Source organism: Halichoerus grypus, chromosome 9 (assembly GCF_964656455.1).
Source record: "Halichoerus grypus chromosome 9, mHalGry1.hap1.1, whole genome shotgun sequence".
Taxonomy (NCBI): domain Eukaryota; kingdom Metazoa; phylum Chordata; class Mammalia; order Carnivora; family Phocidae; genus Halichoerus; species Halichoerus grypus.
The window spans coordinates 21,124,277-21,144,204 of NC_135720.1; the positions used below are offsets into that span (position 1 = coordinate 21,124,277).

A 19,928-nucleotide genomic window follows, 5' to 3' on the forward strand; every position below is an offset into this window, starting at 1 on the left:
TCCAAGGATCTATTTAAATGCCAAAGTCCCAATCACTTATTCCCCATTCCTACGGGAGTTTTGGGGGGAGAGGGATAAATTTATACTCCACTTTCTAGGAGCAAAGTTATGGGAGGAACTACCCCTTCCCATATAGGATGAGCCCATTCGATTGATAAATTTAGGAGAAAGAGTCCAGCAGGGAGCCTCCTGGGGTGACCGTCTTTCAGATCTATTGACTTAGAGAAGGTACATCCCAGCACTCCACAGGAGGTGTGTTTAGCAGATCAGGGGGCAGCAAATTTTTCTATAAAAGGCCAGACAGTAAGTCTTTTAGGTTTCATAGGCCACCTTCAGTCTCTGTCACAGATTCTTTTTTGTTTATTGTGTGTGTGTGTGTGTTTTGCTTTTTGAACCACTCTTTTAAAAACAGACAAACCATTTTTAGCTCACGAGCCATACAGACACAGGCCACAAGCCAGATTTACTCCTTAGGCTATAATCTGCCAACCCCTGGCTAAGACTAAAAGAGAAAAGAGGTGTCTAGGGCGCCTGGGTGGCTCAGTTGGTTAAGCGACTGCCTTCGGCTCAGGTCATGATCCTGGAGTCCCTGGATCGAGTCCCGCATCGGGCTCCCTGCTCGGCAGGGAGTCTGCTTCTCCCTCTGACCCTCCCCCCTCTCAAGTACTCGCTCTCTCTCATTCTCTCTCTCTCAAATAAATAAATAAAAATCTTAAAAAAATAAAAAAATAAAAAAAAAATAAAAGAGAAAAGAGGTGTCTAGTCCCCCAGATTTCTACAGAGAGCCGACCGAGATCTACTCAGCAGCCAACAGAACCTTATCTCTGATGGAGTGGGACACTGCCTACACACACCTACCCGGCCAGACACCAAAACTACTATTATTAGATTTCAGAGTCGCCATTACCAGTGACTGCTTATTACCTTCCATTCTGCCAACTTTTTTGAATGGAAGTGTCCACCGAGGCATTCCTGTGCCCATCTCACCATGGATGTTGGGTATGGGGGGTGCAGATAACCTGTCTTTTTTGTGTCCAGGTCACCAGATCTAGAGGCACTGCTCCCACACACCTGCACCTGAAGAAACTGCTCCAACGAGCCCCATTATGTCTGGCCTGACGCGCACATCACAAGACACTGGACTTGGAGCTTGATGCTGTACCGGATATGACTTTGGGAGTCCCTGGGAGAGCCTGAGTGCATTTTGCATGAGGGAACAATGGAACGAATTTATGGCCAGAGAGTGAACTATGGCGGACTGATAATAACCACACATTTTTTTGCCACTACTCCCGTTAGGTGGCGAATTTGTTTTCTCCTCCCCCAGGATGTGGGCTGGCCTCGCAACCTGCTTAGAACAAAAGAATGCTACAGAGGTGATGCTCTACCAAATTGCTGGCCTGGCCTCTAAGGGGACTGGCAACTTCTGCTTCTCCCTCCTAAGAGCCAGCCGCCCTGCTGCAGAGAACCACGGGGAGAAAGACCGGCAGAGGAGAGGCCATTGCGAGCGCCCCCTGCTGAGCTCCCACAGGAATGCAGCCCCCTGAGTGCGCTCTCCCTATACCACGTGGAGCAGAGCAACTCCGCTGGGCCAGATCAGCCCACAGCATCATGAGAAATAATAAATGGCTGTTTTTGTAAGTCACTATGCTTTGGTGAGGTTTGTTACATAGCAACTGACAGCTGAAACATAAGTGTATATATTAAACATATAAAAACAGGGATGGGAAGAATATAGAGCAACTCCAGGATAATGACTACTTCAAGAGAGGGGCTGAGAGAGATGGTACGGGCTGGGAAAGGAGGAAACATAGTCTGTAATGCTAATTTGTTTTATTTTAAAAACAAGATCTGGAAAAATAAGGCAAAACATTAAGTTATATCTGAAGAATATATATATATATATATACACACACATATATATGGTTATACATTGGTTATATAGGGCTATATAGGTGTTATTATCTGTACTTTTCTATAAATTTGAAATATTTCATGATTTAAAAAAAAATTAAGGGATCTAGAAATAATCAAGGTAATAAAGTTGGATCCTGCCAAAGAAAAACATTCTTACTCTAATTTAGGAATTTGGGCTATTTCTGCCCAAGATTCCTTAGTCATCTTGGACAAAATTTCAGAGCATTTCAGTTTTTTAAACTTCTTTATTCATCTTTTCATTTCCCCCTTTAAAGATATCAAGGCCTCATCTTTTCTCTCTTATCATTTTTTTTTTTCTGGCATTTTTCCTTCTCTTCTCTCAAAGTAATTCTCTCAAATTAATTCCAAAGTAATTCTCAAAGCAATTCCAAATTTTCAACATGCATACTTCACTCCTCATCCTCAAATTGCCACCTCTGGGTCATAAACACAACTTGAAGAAATGACACAGGATACGTGGTGGTCTTTTGTTAGATTAGTATAACTTGGGGACTTTGTTCATTATTTTAACATATTATGAGTTGTTGTTTTGACTATAAATAAATAGGAAAACAAAAACATGGATAAAACTACAGTAAAGTTCAAGTCCAAGATCATTCACTAGGATTCAAGATTAGGCATACATAATATTATATATTATGTTTACAAAATTTTAAATTTTAAATTGTCAATTGAGTAACCTCAGGTATTTTATATTAGACAATACAGTTGACCGTTGAACAACACAGGTTTGAACTGCGTGGATCCATTTATACATGGATTTTTTTACAACACAATAATATAAACATGCTTTCTTTTCCTTATGATTTTCTTAACATTTAACTTACATTATTGTAAGAATACAGTACATGATACATATAACATGCAAAGTATGTGTTAATTGACCGTTGATATCATCAATAAGGCTTCTGGTCAACAGTAGGCTGTTAGTAGTTAAGTTTTGGGAAAGTCAAAAGTTATAAACAGATTTTCAGCTGGGTGACATTAGGTGTGGTCAGTGCTCCTAACCACCCCCGCCCCCACATTGTTCAAGGATCAACTGTATGTTAACTTTAAGGAATGAAGTTTTGTTTGACCTACAGCTTTCTTATTAACCAGTTTGAATTATACATATTTATCTTAGCACAAAACAGATTCAGAACAAGCCAAGCACTGAATGAATTTAAATATTACAACTGTGATTGTTTACCATTTTAGGATTTACCACAATACAATCATTTAATTTAGGTTGAACTGAATTTAAATTAAATTGTTTATAAATTGAAATTCTTCTTAAATCTTTTCAGTAAGATGCAACAAAAGTCACACTAATGTCAAAACAAACAAGCAAAAACTTATTTAAAAACAACAACAACAACAACAACAACTCAGCATCATCTACATCTTCAACCAATGGCCAGGGGGGAAAATGGTCCAGCAAAATACCAGCACACTGCAAGTTCTTCTTTCTATCAGGTGACTCTCTAACTTCAGACACCAGTCATAACAAAAAACCTCAATTCACCTCTGTGTACTAACCAGGCAAAACAAAACGAAGGAGAGGCTCACATTACATTGTTCTAAAATTTTAGAATTGGAACAGACCCTACAGATCACCTGAAACATGAAAACCTTGATTTCACATATAAAAAAATTCTAAAGATATGAAACCGCTTTCCCAAGAACCTGCTACTAATTGAAGGCAGATTTTGGTTTCCTATTTTTTTATCCCAGTTTCATTTTACCAACTTGTTATCCAAGAACGACTCTTCCTTTATGATCCCATACTGGAAAAGAAAATTCGAGTTTTTTCCAAGATATGGAAATGGTAGGTACTTTACACAGTTTGATCTCAGAAATATGTCACTGATAAAATAACATACCTCTAGCGTGTGGCATTTTCCTCGAATTCGGTTACAAAGAAGTTGGTAATTCTCCAGCACAACATTCAGCTCAGATGTCAATTCCTGGCCACCAGAGGGCGCCTTTGCAGCCAGTAACATGATGTTGTCCTTAAGAATCTTCACTCTCACCTCCTTCTGCAACACGTCCTCTTTCGCCCTCTAGTCCAAGAAAGGATGAACTTGAAAACTGTCTCCCTTTCTCAGTAACTAATTTATTTCTTTTTTAAAAAGATAACTAAACCAAAATTAAAATGCTGACATGATTCTAACTACCTACCTGGAATGTTATTTAGGTAATCACCACAGAGAGTACTTTTGAAATAAGAACGAACACTAACTGTAACATTTACATTTCATAACAAGCAATGTGAACACCTGAGTCACCCTCAGTTACTGACGTGGAGTATTTTCAAAGTCTGGGCCCATGATAAGAATCTAAGTGAGGTATTTTAATTAAACACTGTAAGTCTGAGCATATTAAACTGTAATAAATAAATTTTTGCCATAGTAGAGGTATCATTTAAAAATAATTTAAACATATCTTTTTTTCTCCTGGAACACAGGTGTATCTATGCTTCTGATAATTAATAGCATTTCGAAGTTGACGAAGTTATACTAAGAAGTCTAACCTAGAAATAGCTTCTTTCCTGACATTCCCTCCATGCTGGGGATGAAGACTCACTTTCAGAAAAATCAACCCAAGACAGCTTTTCACTTTCCCTTTTAGCTTCCTCTACTGCTTAATGGTTTTAAATCTCTCTCGGTTGTTAAAGTAATTAAGTATAGTGGTTTTTAAAACCATAACGGTTGTTTGGAAGAATAAAAACAAATAGAATGTTGCCCAATCAAGGGTTTTAAACTTATTTCTCTAAGCTCTCATCCCTAGTGACTTTAAGAAACCACAAAACTACAATGCCAATAATATAAAGGAAGAGAATAAATTAAATAAGATGGTTCTTAACATGGTAGGCTACCTTTAAAATACCTTACACTGAATATTTTAAAAGCTCTCAAAAAAAACTACACTAAAAAAAGATGCTTCAGTGAAAACACTACATACAAGTACAGTAAGACTCCCTTACTGTATTTACTTTGATTCACATTCAATAATGCATTGATGAAATATAATCCCTTTTTAAACAGATATACAGAAATTTTTGCTTTAGTTATATTTTTAGGCAAGTTAAATTTGGCATAAAACAGTTAATGTGTGGCTTAATCTTATTTTCTTTTAAATAGCCTTTAAGACACTATCTCCTTTGGTATGAACACTGAAGGACACTTGAATCAATGTTAGAAATTTGGGAATGATGCCCAGTTCCCTCACTATACAAAAAAAGAAAGCATTCAAGACTATTGACACAGGAATATAAGTTTACAGGAAATACATCCTGTGGACCCAAATGATATTAAATCCCTTGACAATGTTCCTACTGCGACTCTTACCTGCTCTAACAAAATTTTGTTATTCATGTGTTTCCCATGAATTCACTGGAAGAATACCTTTAATAAAATGAAGATAAATCGCAACCAAATTGGGAAGTCGCCCTTGTTCCTGACAAAAGACAATTCTTCTTTAAAACTTCTGGAAATAGATAAGTGTTGATGGTTGCACAACACTGTGAACATAACTGATAAAACTAAATTTTTGAGTCATTCTCTAGGGCTCCCTGAGGTTCTGATGGAAGAGACAGTCTTAGGCGCCTTCATGGACTCAACTCATGGGCCAAATGGAACACGTGGAGTCTCGGCTTCCTTTTTCTACTAAAATCATAGCAGCTATCCTTCCATATTTTTTTTCCAATTTGAAATCCAACTATGCAAGATTATATGTACATATCATGCTTTACAGATGATTGATTGATAGATAGATAGATAGATAGATAGATAGATAGATAGATAGATTCATTCGCCCATTCATTCATTCATTCATTCATGTTTAAGGGAGAAGGGGAGCTATAAAGCCTATTGACACTGGCCCCAGACTCACCTTCATTTCTTCTACTGCACTCTCTAATTCTTCCGGTGACTTGTACTCAAAATCCCTCTCCAGGTACTCTTCTTCTGCCTGGGTCATCCATTCCTGCATCTCTGACAAATCTTTCTTCAGGTTCACTGCTTTTTCCTGACTTTCAGACAACCTATTTTTTTGAATAGCAATCTGGAAAGGAAAAGCCATTCACCCAGATAAACAAATGCTAAAACACTAAATGTCAAGTTCTAGTTTCTAATATCTAAGGACACAGTAAGAACCTTCCACAAAGAGTCTTGTTTTAACATTCAGATAAAGTCCTTCATACATTTTGTGCTGATGTTGTGGAATATAAGCAACAACGAAAACAATCATTATAACTGGGACGCTACACCACATTTTGGATATTAATCCAATATGGAAATACCTATTATAATTCTAAAAATGCATAACTTTTGACAGAGTAACCCCAAATGAAGGAATCTAGCCTACAGCCATAAAAACATATATTTTAAGGAAATTTACTGTAGCACTGTTTATTATGGAAAAAAAAAACCTGGAAGCAACCAGAATGTCCATTTTCTCCCATAAAACACTGCTGTACAAAATTCTGGTTTTGATGATCTACTATACTTGTATCCTGCACACAGACACAAAAAAGTTACATCAGAAAATAGGTTTTATCTGAATCTCATTCAATAACTTAGTTAAATATTTCAGATAATCAAATACTTGACACAAACGGACTTCCGTAGATAGCATCCCACTGAGATCACCCAGCGCTCACTTCCTCCCACTCAGAGTAGTGTTCACGGCGCCAGGGGCTCACTTGGCCGCAAAGCTGACAGTGACCAAAAGTCAGCACAGGAATAGGACGGCTCTCATGAGAGAGAGAGAGAATCCTCAGAGGCTTTCCTGTACCCACTCTTCAAAGAGGATCACAGACATAAAAATAGAAAGGGGCCACACAGGAGCTCTGATTTCCCTGGCCCGCATGGCGCTGCAGGAGCGAGCGGACTATGCAGCCTTGGTGCCCACGTCCTGCTGATCAGCACTTTAAGTGGGGCAGCTGTTTTTAAAAAATACATACATATATGTAAATACAGATTCCTTGGGTTCCGCCTCCAGAAAATTCTCCTTACTAGTTTCTGGACACTAGTCAATTATATAATTCTCATAGATCCAGAGAGAAATAAAGACACTATAATGACCTTAAAAAAGAAAAGCTCAAAACTATAATTATCCTGAGATTATATACTTTCTATTTTTTGGCATTAAAATTTTTCCTTGTTTCATGATACCGTGGCTATAACAGATGAAATAGATTGTTTTTATTTGTTGATTGACTTTACACGCCCATCCTTTCTTAGCAAAATAAAAATTTGGCAACGTTGTATTTGTCCAAAACTTCTTCAACCTTTATACTACTCAATGAAACACAAGAGTCTGGAATGGCTTTAGATAATGATTCACACAACACATGGTTGCCTCCTTGATAAGGACACTTAAAAATTTCCCATACGTTTACTCTCATACGATGAATCAATGGTAATTCATAATTATTTCTATGTTGTCATATCTATATGTATGTATATATGTAGACAGATACATAGATCTAAATAACTATGTCTGTCTGTATCTATCTATCCATCTATCACTTTCTTTACTCCTTGCTGGCACTTCCAAACCATTTTCCGTATTTACTTTCTCCCAAATCTCAACAGATTCAAGCACAAACCATCAGATTATAGCACACTTAGAGAAATCTGAATTTGGCCAGAGTAGATGATACTAAAAACTCATTTTCTTAAGTGTGGCAATGGTATTGTGGTTTTGTAGAAGACTGTCTTTATTCATGACAGAAGTATTTAGTATTTAATATCCATGCTAAAGTGTTTAGGGATGAAGTGCCATGATAGTTTCAAATCCCTGTCAAAAGTACATTTTTATGAGGCATTCTTAATCTCAGGAAACAAACTGAGGGTTGCTGGAGCGGTGGGGGGGGGAGGGGGGGTGGCTGGGTGATAGACATTGGGGAGGGTATGTGCTATGGTGAGTGCTGTGAATTGTGCAAGACTGATGAATCACAGACCTGTACCTCTGAAACAAATAATACATTATATGTTAAAAAAAAAAAAAGAAGAAGAAGAAGAAGATAGCAGGAGGGGAAGAATGAAGGGGGGGAAATCGGAGGGGGAGACAAACCATGAGAGACTATGGACTCTGAGAAACAAACTGAGGGTTCTAGAGGGGAGGGGGGTGGGAGGATGGGTTAGCCTGGTGATGGGTATTAAAGAGGGCACGTTCTGCATGGAGCACTGGGTGTTATACGCAAACAATGAGTCATGGAACACTACATCAAAAACTAATGATGTAATGTATGGTGATTAACATAACATAATAAAAAAAAAGTACATTTTTAGGGAAAAAAAAGTGTGTGTGGAGAGAGTGAAGGAGAGAGAGAAAGCAAATGTGGTAGAACATTACAACTGGCAAATTAAGGAATGGGCATGTGGCTACTCCCTCTACCTTTATTTCAAACTTCCTTTAAGTTTGAACATATTCAAAATACAGAATTTACGGGAAAACAAAACAAAATATTCCAAGGATGCAAATATCAATTTTTCCTACATAAACATTAACCAAAAACCTTGCATGAAGAGATGTGTATGACGTGAGGGCTGTCTGCGGAACAGTCCCGTATTTCACATCTTCTCCTCCCATTTTTCACCCTTCCTCGCTCACATGAGCTTTGTGTAACCTCATTGGCGAAGCAAAAGCAATCAGAGGAGAACAGTTATACTGCAGCCCTACTGTACCCAGAGTTGCCTTCCTTCAATCACCATGGAGAAACTATCCAACAACAATTCTTTCACAGAGAGAGTGGACCCCATCCCTCTCACATATGACAGACTTAACTCCAGGAATATCTTCTCTCAAACTCCTCCACCTCATTATTTTCTCCTTCTTAGGGAGGTCCGTCTTTTTGGCATGGAAATATCCTGTAACATCTTTTATTTCTAAAAATTACAAAAACACCTCTTTGGACCCCCAGGTCTCTGCACCCACCCCATTTCTCTGCCCCTTTAAATAGAGAAATTCCTCAAAGTTGGTTATGCTTGTTGTCCCAACTGCTCACTTCCCATTCTCTCCTCAACATTCTCCAACGTGACTCTCTTCCCTGCCATGCCACCAGACCCTTTCCTTAAGGTCATTTAAAGCCTCCATCTTGTCAGATCTAAAGCCTGACTTTCAGTTCTCCTTGGCCTCAGCAATCCTCAGTACGGGGCACCGTGGAAAGCTTTCTCCACCTGGCCCTGGGGCCTCACAGCCTCCTGGCGTGTTACTCCACCAGCTGACCCTAACTTCTCAGCATCTTTGGACTCGCCCTTTCCTCTTTCCAGCAGTAAGTGCTGAAGAGCTCCGTCTGCATGCCTCATAATCTCACACTTAACCCTTCCAGAATGGAAATCATTGTTTCACCTGCTCTCACAAAAGCTTCTCGTTCCTTGAGTCTCCACCATTTCACCAAATAGCACCACAATTCACACAAAGTGGAAACTCTGCCCAAACCCTCAGTTGTCCTTGACCATTCCCTTTTTGAGATCACATGTCCAATCCATTACTAGACTCCTATCTCTATTTTCAAAATATAGTCCAAACCTAACAGTCCTCATGACCTCCACCACTATCTCTCTAGTCTGAAGGGCCAAGACAGCAATAACCTCTTAAATAATCTCTCTGTTTTCATTCTGGCTTTCCCAGAGCAAAGTACCCACATGGTAATGTCACTTCCTTGCTCAAAACCGTCTGCTTTCTGTGTGAAATCATCCTTGAAATAAAATTTTCAAATTTTGTTTCAAGGCCAATACAATCCATCTCACCTACATTCTGATTTCAGATCTTACCCACCCGCTAACTCCTCTCTTCATTCTATTCCAGCTACACTGCCTTTCTAGTTCTTTGTTGAACACACCAAGCTCATTCCCACCAAGGAGCCAAACTGGACAGTTAGTACCCTCCCTTCATTAAAAGAAAAATCCATTTTTTTGCCCCAACCTGCCACCCACGCTATAGGTATTCTAGACCACTGTTTTTCAAACTGGATGGGCTATAAAATCAATTCAGACACTGAAAAAAAGGAACGGTCTGCCTCTTAAAGGCCACAGACAGCAAAGCTGAAAAACTTACCTCCTTGCTAAGTTTCTCCAATTGGGTTTGGTAGTCCACTAGTTTTGTCTGCATCCAGGTTTTGATTCCAGCAGCTGGACAGCTTCGAAGGTTAGCCTCTATTTCTTCCATGTCTTTCAGAGATGATTCCACTGTTTCTATTTCATTAACAAAGGCCTGAACACAGAAACAAACCCATGTTGAGTTCATTCCTATATAAGTGGGTGCCATAATTATAATTTGTCTCTGCTTGTATCCCTGAAAATATTATAAAAACTGACTGCTTGGGAGTCAGGACTTTTAACTACTTAAGAAATATTTTGCCTTGAGAAATTCATTTCACCTGGGCGCTTCATATAGCCATCTGCCAAATTAGATTGGAAATACTTGACTCTCGGCAGGGAATAGTACTCTCAATTAATTGAGAAAAGCCTAATGATTTCACCAAATATAAATTGCATGCAGTCTTACTGGCAAATTTCACTTGTTAAATATGTTTTTCTTTAAACCTCACCATGTGGCATAATAAAAGCAATATATAATTGGTAATTATGACCCTAAAATTATCAATGGAACATAAAATAGCGAAGCTCCTAATTAATTAAAATTGCTCTTATTCTCTCTATGCAAAATTCTATAACCCTGGCCAAAAATGAAAATATGAATAACCAGTCATTCTTTTAATAACGATAAAGTTAAAAAAAAAAAAAAAGGTTTATGGTGAAAGATATTTTATCTTGGTTTATTGTCATGTCATATTCGTGCAATTTTAATAACAGCAAATAACAAAGAAGCAGACGGAAATGTTATTTATTACAGCAGAGGCCCTAAGTCAGCAGAACTCACAGAGCACTGGTCCAGCTGACTTTGTAGCCCTTCCGCATCTCCTTGGACCACCTGCTCTTTCATTAAGAAGTCTTTCACACCATCCATCCACTTCTCAATGACTTTCAAATCCGCCTAAATCGAACACAATAACAAAGGAGGAAATTACTCAGTGACACTCAACCTAGTGCATCTCAAGATCTATCGCTACTGGAAGAAAGGCAACCTTTCACAACTTTGATAGCAGCATTTTCATTTATTCTATTTCTTTTTGTTAAATCTTCCAAATTTGAAAATCATGATTTTCTTGATGATTGACTAAAACCCTCAAGAAATGACAGTTTTGGTGATCATTCTAAAAATTTCAAAACACTCTCCAGTGAACCAAGCTACTTTGCTTAAATGTGAGCAATATCAATGATTAAAAATTCAAATTACAGTAAAAATGCTTTGCTAGATGTAACTCCCTAAAAAAAATCTTTTGTTCTCATGTAATTTAGAACAAATTCTCTCCAAAAGTTAGCTACTCAAAACAGGAATAAATTAATAGCACACGAGAGGGGATACAATAGATCGATTGTTCTTAGTTCCGCTGTCTGACACCTTGTTACCTAAGAACCCAGGATGGTCCGCTGCTCAGCTTCATCCTTTCACCCAATATTTACTAGGCACCCACTGCAATCCTTACTGTGTATGGTGCTGCGGGTCAAAACCAAGTGAGAAAGAAAACATTTTGCAAAGAGAAGGAGAGACAGTAACATTGGAACTGGGCTGTTAATACAATGAGGTAGGTCCAACTTGATCTCCAGTATTAGAGCAAAGTAATGGTCATTTCTTCCCCAGGCCTCCCATTCTAAAGTCACTGGTCAGTTTGACTTGTTAGTTTCCCTGATATGGAGCTAAATTTGTTCCCTTATATCCTGTCGATTCTTTGCTTCTCGTTCAACCCTTAGAATGGAAGTACCTTTACAATCCTGCTCAAGATTTAAAAGCAGCCACTGTGTCCTCCCTTAGTCTCCTAGTGGCTAAGCATTCCAAATTCCTTCTGGGATGTCTCTAGGACATGAGATCCAGGTATGGCACTCACCACACCCATCAACATTCTCAGGAAACTATGCCAATTATTTTTTTTTTGATGTCCTTATAACATGCCACCCAGAACCAACTATTCTTCTCCTTATAATGCTGGAATGAATGGTAACGATAGAACCCACCATTTCACATATGGCTCTTACATTCATAAAATGCCATCTAAAATCATTTAAGTTTTATTCTTATTTTAGGGTTGTTTTTTGTTTCTTTCTTCCATTTGTTTGTTTATAGATATATTAGTCACAATGGTATTTATGGTTAGCCAGAATCCAAAATTCCCACAACTACCTCAAAATTATATTTCCCTTACATCATATTGCTTCAGTGACTTCTGGAATAAATTCAAGACTTGGTATTTATAAATATTAAATCTTCCCTTGTTATGCTAACAATAGTAGTTACCAATGTAATAATGAGAAGCCAACAAAATGATTTGAATTTTTAGTTTCACCACTTTTGTACCAGCTATTTCTCCTGGCTTTCTCTTATCTGCATATCTGACAGTGGGATGTCCTTTTTCTATAGGAATTTTTTTGTTGTTGGGTTTTTAGTTTTTTTTCTGGTGAAAAACAGAACCAATGACAGTGCCTTCCTGAGCATTTCCCCATGAGGACTTATGTCATTCATTAATCAACAAAGTTTTAGCTTAGTTTTCAAAATATGGAAATCTACGTAACACTAGCACCTAACCAGCTTACCACCTCCTTCTTATAAGGTTGGAAGAGATTTCTCAAATACTTTACCGATGAAGTCAAGAATTGCCAAAAATGAGTTTGGGAGCCATTATTTGAACCAAATGAGCATACATGAAATGGAAGATTATGAATCTGTATATCTAACAATCTAGTATCCCTCCTCCAAAAAATAAATAAAGGAAAGCAGTAATTAAAGGAAATAAGTCTTGGCAAGGCTTCTTAGTGGTGTCTATGATGATTCCTAGCGACCACCACATTCTTTCCTAAACACATACAAGATCTCTGGTTTGTCATTTATCTATAGTTCTGCCGGGAACATCAAGCTTACTTCAGGTCTTTAACTTCTAGAAAATAATGTTTCCCCCAAATTAGGACATTCACCCAACTCTATTTTTCTGGTAATTTCTCACAAGATGCATAATGTGGTCTTGAGACCAAGAGTAAAATGCCCACATTACTTGGGATGTAGATGTAGGCACTGTAGGATCTGGGGTAGTTCTCCTATCTAACTCCTAATTGAGGCACAAATGCTCCCTCCATAATGACCATCTGATACTTTCCAATTTACAGGGCCCTTGTCTGATGAAAACAGGGAGCAAAAAGCACTTGTTTGGCCTTTCAGCCTCTCTTATTGACCCTGGGCACCCTGCACATGCTTCCAAACACAGCTTCAAAAACCCTTTCAGTCACATTGTGAGCTTCCCTCAAGCGTCCTTTTCCTCTGTTCTTTAGCCTGTCTGTCACTATTCTCACAAGCTCATGCACTCTTCCTCCTATGTATTATTTTAATTGGTGACATATCTCTTCTGTATTTGCTCCGTGTCCTAAGATCTACGCAGTAAGACATGCCCAGGACAGGGGGAGGTGGGATGCAGAAAGATAAAAGTGCAAAAAGAGAGAAAGTACAAATGCATCTATCTCTAGAAATCAGGGGGGACTTTTTTTGACTGCCCATTTGACTTGCCACTTCCTGCACTGTTAATCTCCATTCTAAATTTTTTAAGAACTCAAAACACCATTACGGCTGTATAACTGGGCAATTCATTACCTCCAATTTTTGAATTAAAAGATGGATTTTTTTTTTTAAGATTTTATTTATTTATTTGACAGAGAGAGACACAGCGAGAGAGGGAACACAAGCAGGGGGAGTGGGAGAGGGAGAAGCAGGCTTCTGCTGAGCAGGGAGCCCGATGCGGGGCTCGATCCCAGGACCCTGGGATCATGACCTGAGCCTAAGGAAGACGCTTAACGACTGAGCCACCCAGGCGCCCCTAAAAGATGGATTTTAATTGGGCCAAGGATTACTGAAATTTAGAGGGAAGCATTACACTCCATGGAGGTTTTCATCACAACCAGCCTTGACTGAAGCAAGCAGCCTCAGCAATCTGTCATTGGCATGTGAGAAATCAACCGCCTTCCTTCCTCCCTCTCCCAGATACACACAGACCCATGTGAGCACACATGATTCACACACCTGTTCCTTCTCTCTCTTACACTTCAACATGAGAAAGGGAAAAAAAAAAGAAGAAAGCAATAGACACAGACAAGCCATGAAAACTAGCTGATCATCCCAACAGTAACAAAAGGAACAGGTGGGAATCTGACAATTTTCACTACTAAGAATCCTTCACGTAATCCTGGCCACACCGAATTCTAAGAGAAGCAGTGTGACCCATGAAAAGAAAGACAAAAAGTGTGAATACCAAGGTCAGCACCTCATCAGCCACAAGGTCCTGAGAAACTAATTTCTTTTCTTTGAGCCTCAGCAGATCATCTATAAAATAGGAATAACAACAACTAGCTCACCTGGTTGTTCTGAAAAACAGAGGTAATGCTTGGACAAGGCCTGGTACAAAGCAGGCATGCAGTATGCTAGCTATTATTACTAAGATCTACAAAACCAAGTGCTTTAGGACCAAGATTAACCCATAAAGAGCTACCATTTCCAAGTTCAGAAATGAGCAGCCAGGGAGGGTACATGCTGTCATGAGTCAGCTTAATGTTTTTAACTGTTGCCAGGATTAATCCTTGTCCTATCCTATTGGTGTTCAAAAGGAACTGAAATAGCTACTATATCTTCTGAAGTCAGCTCAGCAGAAGGAAGCCCAGTAAATGAGGGAAGGCCCAAACTTTAGAAATGCCTGGTGGCAGCAGATTCTCATGGCATTCCCCCCCTCCCCCTGTGGCTACACCATATGGGAAGGGTTAAAACGTTAGTAAGATCAATACTGGCCACCATTTGTGTGCAGGCAAGTGTGGGAGACCGAGAGCTCTGCTCCGCCCTCCAATACCTCCTCTTTCCCCAGAAGGAAAATACTGTCTCAATCCACCCGTGGCAGGTGTTTCCTGTGCCTTAAAAAAAAAATATCCAAATTCTGCTCATCATAAAGTCAATCACACAAGAAAGAAATTTCAAAGTACAAGAGCTCACGTGAAAAGTATTTCTCTGCCCATAAAAAAAATCACTCAGCTTATGCACTTATGATTTTCTAATGTACAATGAGTATTTTTTTCTCCACTTCCATCCACTTGCAGAATAAATACACACATGTACGTTACATATATTACTATATATAATATTATATGTTCTGACTATTATATATATATATTAGGATTGGGTAATTTCTAATGTTCTCTCTTCTTTAGGGGACCTCAGCTCTTTTAAAGCAATATAAAACATTTAAAAAGACTTGTAAACTTCTACAATAAATATCTATCATTAATTCACATGCACAAAATAAATTGTAAGTACTAACCTAGGGCAACCATGTCTCATTCTCACTTATACTCACAAATTCTGAAACCAATATAAAGTGACTAATACAGTATTTTGAAAACCAAAGTATCAAATACTCTAGTTTGGAAGAGCCAAAATTCTACATTGACCATCGCTGCTCAAAAGCACTGATTTGGGCAACACCTGCTGCTGGATCATGGAAAAGGAATGCAAGGTCATTGAAACAAGTCCTCTAATCCTAACATGCCCTGTCTCCCAGCCTGGCCCTTGAGCTAGGGGTGGGGGAAATATGAAGCTTGGGAACTCTGGATTTAAGACAGTAAGATTCCAAAGTACACAACTACCTCCCAAGATTTTGTTGACAGCTAAATTCTTGGCATTTTATTTTGTCCCTTCCCCATCTGGTGGAATGTCCACAGCTTTTTAAGCAATTTCTAATCCAAGGCACAGGCAAGAAGAAGGATGAAACCAGAATTAAAACAGTAATTTTAGGCAATGGGGTTTCTATTTTGTATGGTTTTATAATATTTGTGAACCTCAAATGCACTCTTTAAAAAAGTATTCCTTCATTTAATAGGGAAGACCAGCAAGGACATTCCTACAACATTTATTATCTAAAACTAAGAAGACTTCCTAAATCTAAGGTTTAGAATGCACCTTTAGTAAAGTAAAATGCATTCAAAATGAGAGAGGAAAAAAAAACCTTATGAGATCATCAATCATATGTTACCTAGAAAGAGTTAAATCAGCCATGTTGCAGATTACTCTTACTAGGTATTTACCATAGCGTTTTTACTGTGAAATTCTTTCCAGAGTCATTTCAAAGCTCAGTTCTGCATGTCTCAGAGCTCTGGCATATCCCCTTCCAAACTCTGGGTCAGAGCACATCGACTAATCAGCAATTGAAGGATGGGGTGTGACTACACAGAGTCCTTCCATTTATGATGAGCAGGCATTTAGATTGTATAGATCCAACCTCAGTAGAGAAATGTGACTGGGTAAGATGCCTGTAGGCACCTACAAAGCAATGACATTCCCATCCATTTACTTGCTGTTTCCCACACAGGGCTCCTGTCGTCAATGAGCTCAGTCCTTGAGGGTGGAGAGACACACAGGCCTAGCCTTAATAAAAGCTGGCCTGAGATGAGGGTTTGTGAAGGTGTAAACAGTGCGTAGTAGAATCCAGAGGAGGGAATAATTAGCTGTGGACATGGTGGTGAGCAAGACTGAGCACTGCTTGCAGAACAAGCTTCTTCTTAAAGGATGAGCTCAGACGAGGAAGGTGTGAATTCCTAGCAAGTAAGTGGCATTTCCGGAGAAAGGCAATTGTCCAATGTGGTCTTCAGGATCTACTACACTGTTTCCTCACCAGACTCAGTTCACGAAGGAGGGTCTGCTGGGGAGGAAGGGGGCGGTGCAGGAGGGGCTTCGGGGCAAGGAAGGGGCAGAAGCTAGGAGACGATTGTGAGTGCTCTCTATCACCATGGTAAAGACAACCCGATCCTTTCCAGAAGTAGAACTCTGGCACCACTGGGGAAGAGGAATTTGGGAGGAAAGAGATTGGAAGCGGGAGCAGCTTTAAAGGGCAATGGGATTGCCAGGGCAAGGGACTCTCTGGGAGTCTGAACACAGCAGGGGGAGGCTGCAGGAGTGTCTGAAGATGCAGGAGCAGTGATAAACATAAGACAGAGTTTTGTGTGGGCCTCGGGGATGGTTTCACAATTCTGCAGTTATACCACACCGTAAAAGATCTTGAAGAAGGGAAAAGAAACAATAAACAATACAAAATACCTGTAGCCCCTGAATGCAAAGATAACATTACTGGTGATAAGAGATATATAACCAGCCTCCTAGAAGTTTATAATATGTAATCCCCATAATTCATAAGAAAATCAAGTAAAATCAATAATGAAAAAATGAATGTTCATGTATTTGTAAATGTTTTGCTGCCTGGTAGTAAGCACATAGCTATGAAATACTTTTGAAGTTTAAATGTGCTGTACCAATGAAAGGCACCATCATTATTTTTGGTAGTGGGATTCACACTCCAAGCTCATGCATTTGTGTACTATTTAAATGTCCCTCATGGAGGTCCAACATCACTTGTTTCAATTAGGGTGAACAAAAAAATGATTAGAATGAGTAACATTCATGAGCTTTTCTTTTTTACTTGGAATATGTTAACCTCCAGCAAGGACCCTTTTTCTTTCTAGTGATTCAAAATTCTATACATCACCGGATGCTCATCACAAGTGCACTCCTTAATCCCAATCCCCCCACCCCCTGCCCCTCTGGTAGCCATTAGTTTGTGCTCTATAATTGGTTTGCCTCTCTTTTTCCCTTTGCCCTTTTTTTTTTTCTTAAATTCCACATGAGTGAAATCATATGGTATTTGTCTTTCTCTGACTTATTTTGCTTAGCATTATACTCCCTAGCTCCATCCATGTCATTGCAAATGGCATATTTCATTCTTTTTATGGCTGTGTGTGTGTGTGTATATCACATCTTTATCCATTTATCAGTCGATGGACACTTGGGCTGCTTCCATATCTTATCTATTATAAATAATGCTGCTATAAACATAAGGGTGCATGTGTCTCTTTGAATTAGTATTTTTGTATTCTTTGGTTAAACACCCAGTAATGCAATTGCTGGATCATGGAGTAGTTCTATTTTTAACTTTTTGAGGAACCTCCATCGTGTATTCCACAGTGGCTGCACCAGTTTGCATTCCTACCAATAGGGCACAGGTGTTCCTTTTTCTCTACATCCTCTCCAATATCTGTTGTTTCCTGTGTCATCGAGTTTAGCCATTCTAACAGGTGTGTGGTGATATCTCATTTTAGTTTTGATTTACATTTCCCTGATGGTAAGTGATGTTGAGCATCTTTTCACATGTCTTTTGGCCATCTGCATGTCTTCTTTGGAGAAATGTCTGTTCATGTCTTTTGCCCATTTCTAATGGGATTATTCACTTTTTGGGTATTGAGTTTTATAAGTTCTTTATGTATTTTGTATACTAACCCTTCATCAGATGTGTCATTTGCAAATATCTTTTCCCATTCCATGGGTTGCCTTTTAGTTTTGTTGATTGTTTCCTTCACTGTACAGAAGCTTTTTATTTTGATGTAGTCCCAATAGTTTATTGTTGCTTTTGTTTCCCTAGAGACATATCTAGAAAGAAGTTGCTATGGCTGATGGCAAAGAGGTTACTGCCTGTTCTCGTCTGGGATTTTTATGGTTTCAGGCCTCACATTTAGCTCTTTAATCCATTTTGAATTTATTTTTGTGTATGGTGTAAGAAAGTGGTCCAGTTTCTTTCTTTTGCATGTTGCTGTCTAGTTTTCCCAACACTATTTGTTGAAGAGACTGTCTTTTTCCCATTGGATAGTCTTTCCTGCTTTGTCAAAGATTCATCGCCCTACGATTGTGAGCTTATTTCTGTGTTTTCTATTCTCTGCCATTGATCTATGTGTCTGTTTTTGTGCCAGTACAAAAACATTTTGTTTGGAAGGGCCAAAATTCTACACTGACCATCGCTGCTCAAAAGCACTGATTTGTACCTGTCTGAGATGGGCAACACCTGCTGCTGGATCACGGAAAAGGAATGCAAGGTCATTAAAACAAGTTTTGATTACTACAGCTTTGTAATATAATTTGAAGTCCAGAATTCTGAGGCCTCAGCTTTGCTTTTCTTTTTCAAGATTGCTTTGGCTATTCAGGGTCTTTTGTGATTCCATACAAGTTTTAGAATTATTTCTTCTACTTAGGTGAAAACTGCTGTTGGTATTCTGATAGGGACTACATTAAATGTGTAGATTGCTTTGGGCAATATAGACATTTTGACAATGTTTATTCTTCCAATACATGAGCATGGAATGTCTTTCCATTTTTTTGTGTGTCCTCTTGGGATGCATTGTTAATATTAGCTGCCTTCAGGGGCGCCTGGGTGGCTCAGTCGGTTAAGTGTCTGCCTTCAGTTCAGGTCATGATCCCAGCATCCTGGGATAGAGCCCTGCACTGGGCTCCGTGCTCAGCAGGAAGCCTGCTTCTCCCTCTCCCTCTGCCTGCCTGTCTGCCTACTTGTGATCTCTCTCTGTCAAATAAATAAAATCTTTAAAAATAAAATATTAGCTGCCTTCAGGAAAGGGATGGTATTGAGGGGGAAAGGGAATTCTAAATGTTCACTCTAATACTTCTCTATTACTCAAGTTTCTTCACAATGAGCACTCTTTATGTATTACTTACATAATTAAAAACGCATTTTAAAAATAAACAAGCCAACCATTTTTTTCCTAAGAAGCATCATCTTAAACCAGCACTGAATCAAAAACCTACTGTGCCTCATGCCTTAAAGACAAATAGAACTTAAATGGCTAAAAAACTGTACATTGGGTCACTGAAAAGAGGGAAGCAATGCTAACCTACAAATGAATATTTATTTGTAATTAGCTTTGGGTTAAAAACTAAGGTTTCCTAAGTGAATTGTAAGTAGTTAAGTAACAAGCAATGCCTTCAAAGCAAAGCAAATAAAGGAGTAAAAGTTTTCTTTAGAATAAAAAAATACATATTTCAGTAAAGAAGTTGCACAGTTATGGGGCGCCTGGGTGGCTCAG

At 38.9% G+C, this 19,928-nt stretch overlaps 1 protein-coding gene across 11 annotated transcripts in view; it reads right to left on the bottom strand.

Moving 5' to 3' along the window:
- The window catches only part of UTRN (utrophin), a 546,896-nt gene that overhangs the window by 314,795 nt on the left and 212,173 nt on the right, over positions 1–19,928 (bottom strand). For all 11 annotated transcript variants that reach the window (XM_078054618.1, XM_078054624.1, XM_078054617.1 and 8 more), the window contains 4 exons: positions 10,810–10,923; positions 9,985–10,140; positions 5,812–5,982; positions 3,801–3,980 (listed from right to left, as the gene is read on the bottom strand). In XM_078054618.1, the coding sequence (XP_077910744.1) occupies positions 3,801–3,980; positions 5,812–5,982; positions 9,985–10,140; positions 10,810–10,923 (621 nt within the window). The remainder of the gene's footprint in view (positions 1–3,800; positions 3,981–5,811; positions 5,983–9,984; positions 10,141–10,809; positions 10,924–19,928) is intronic.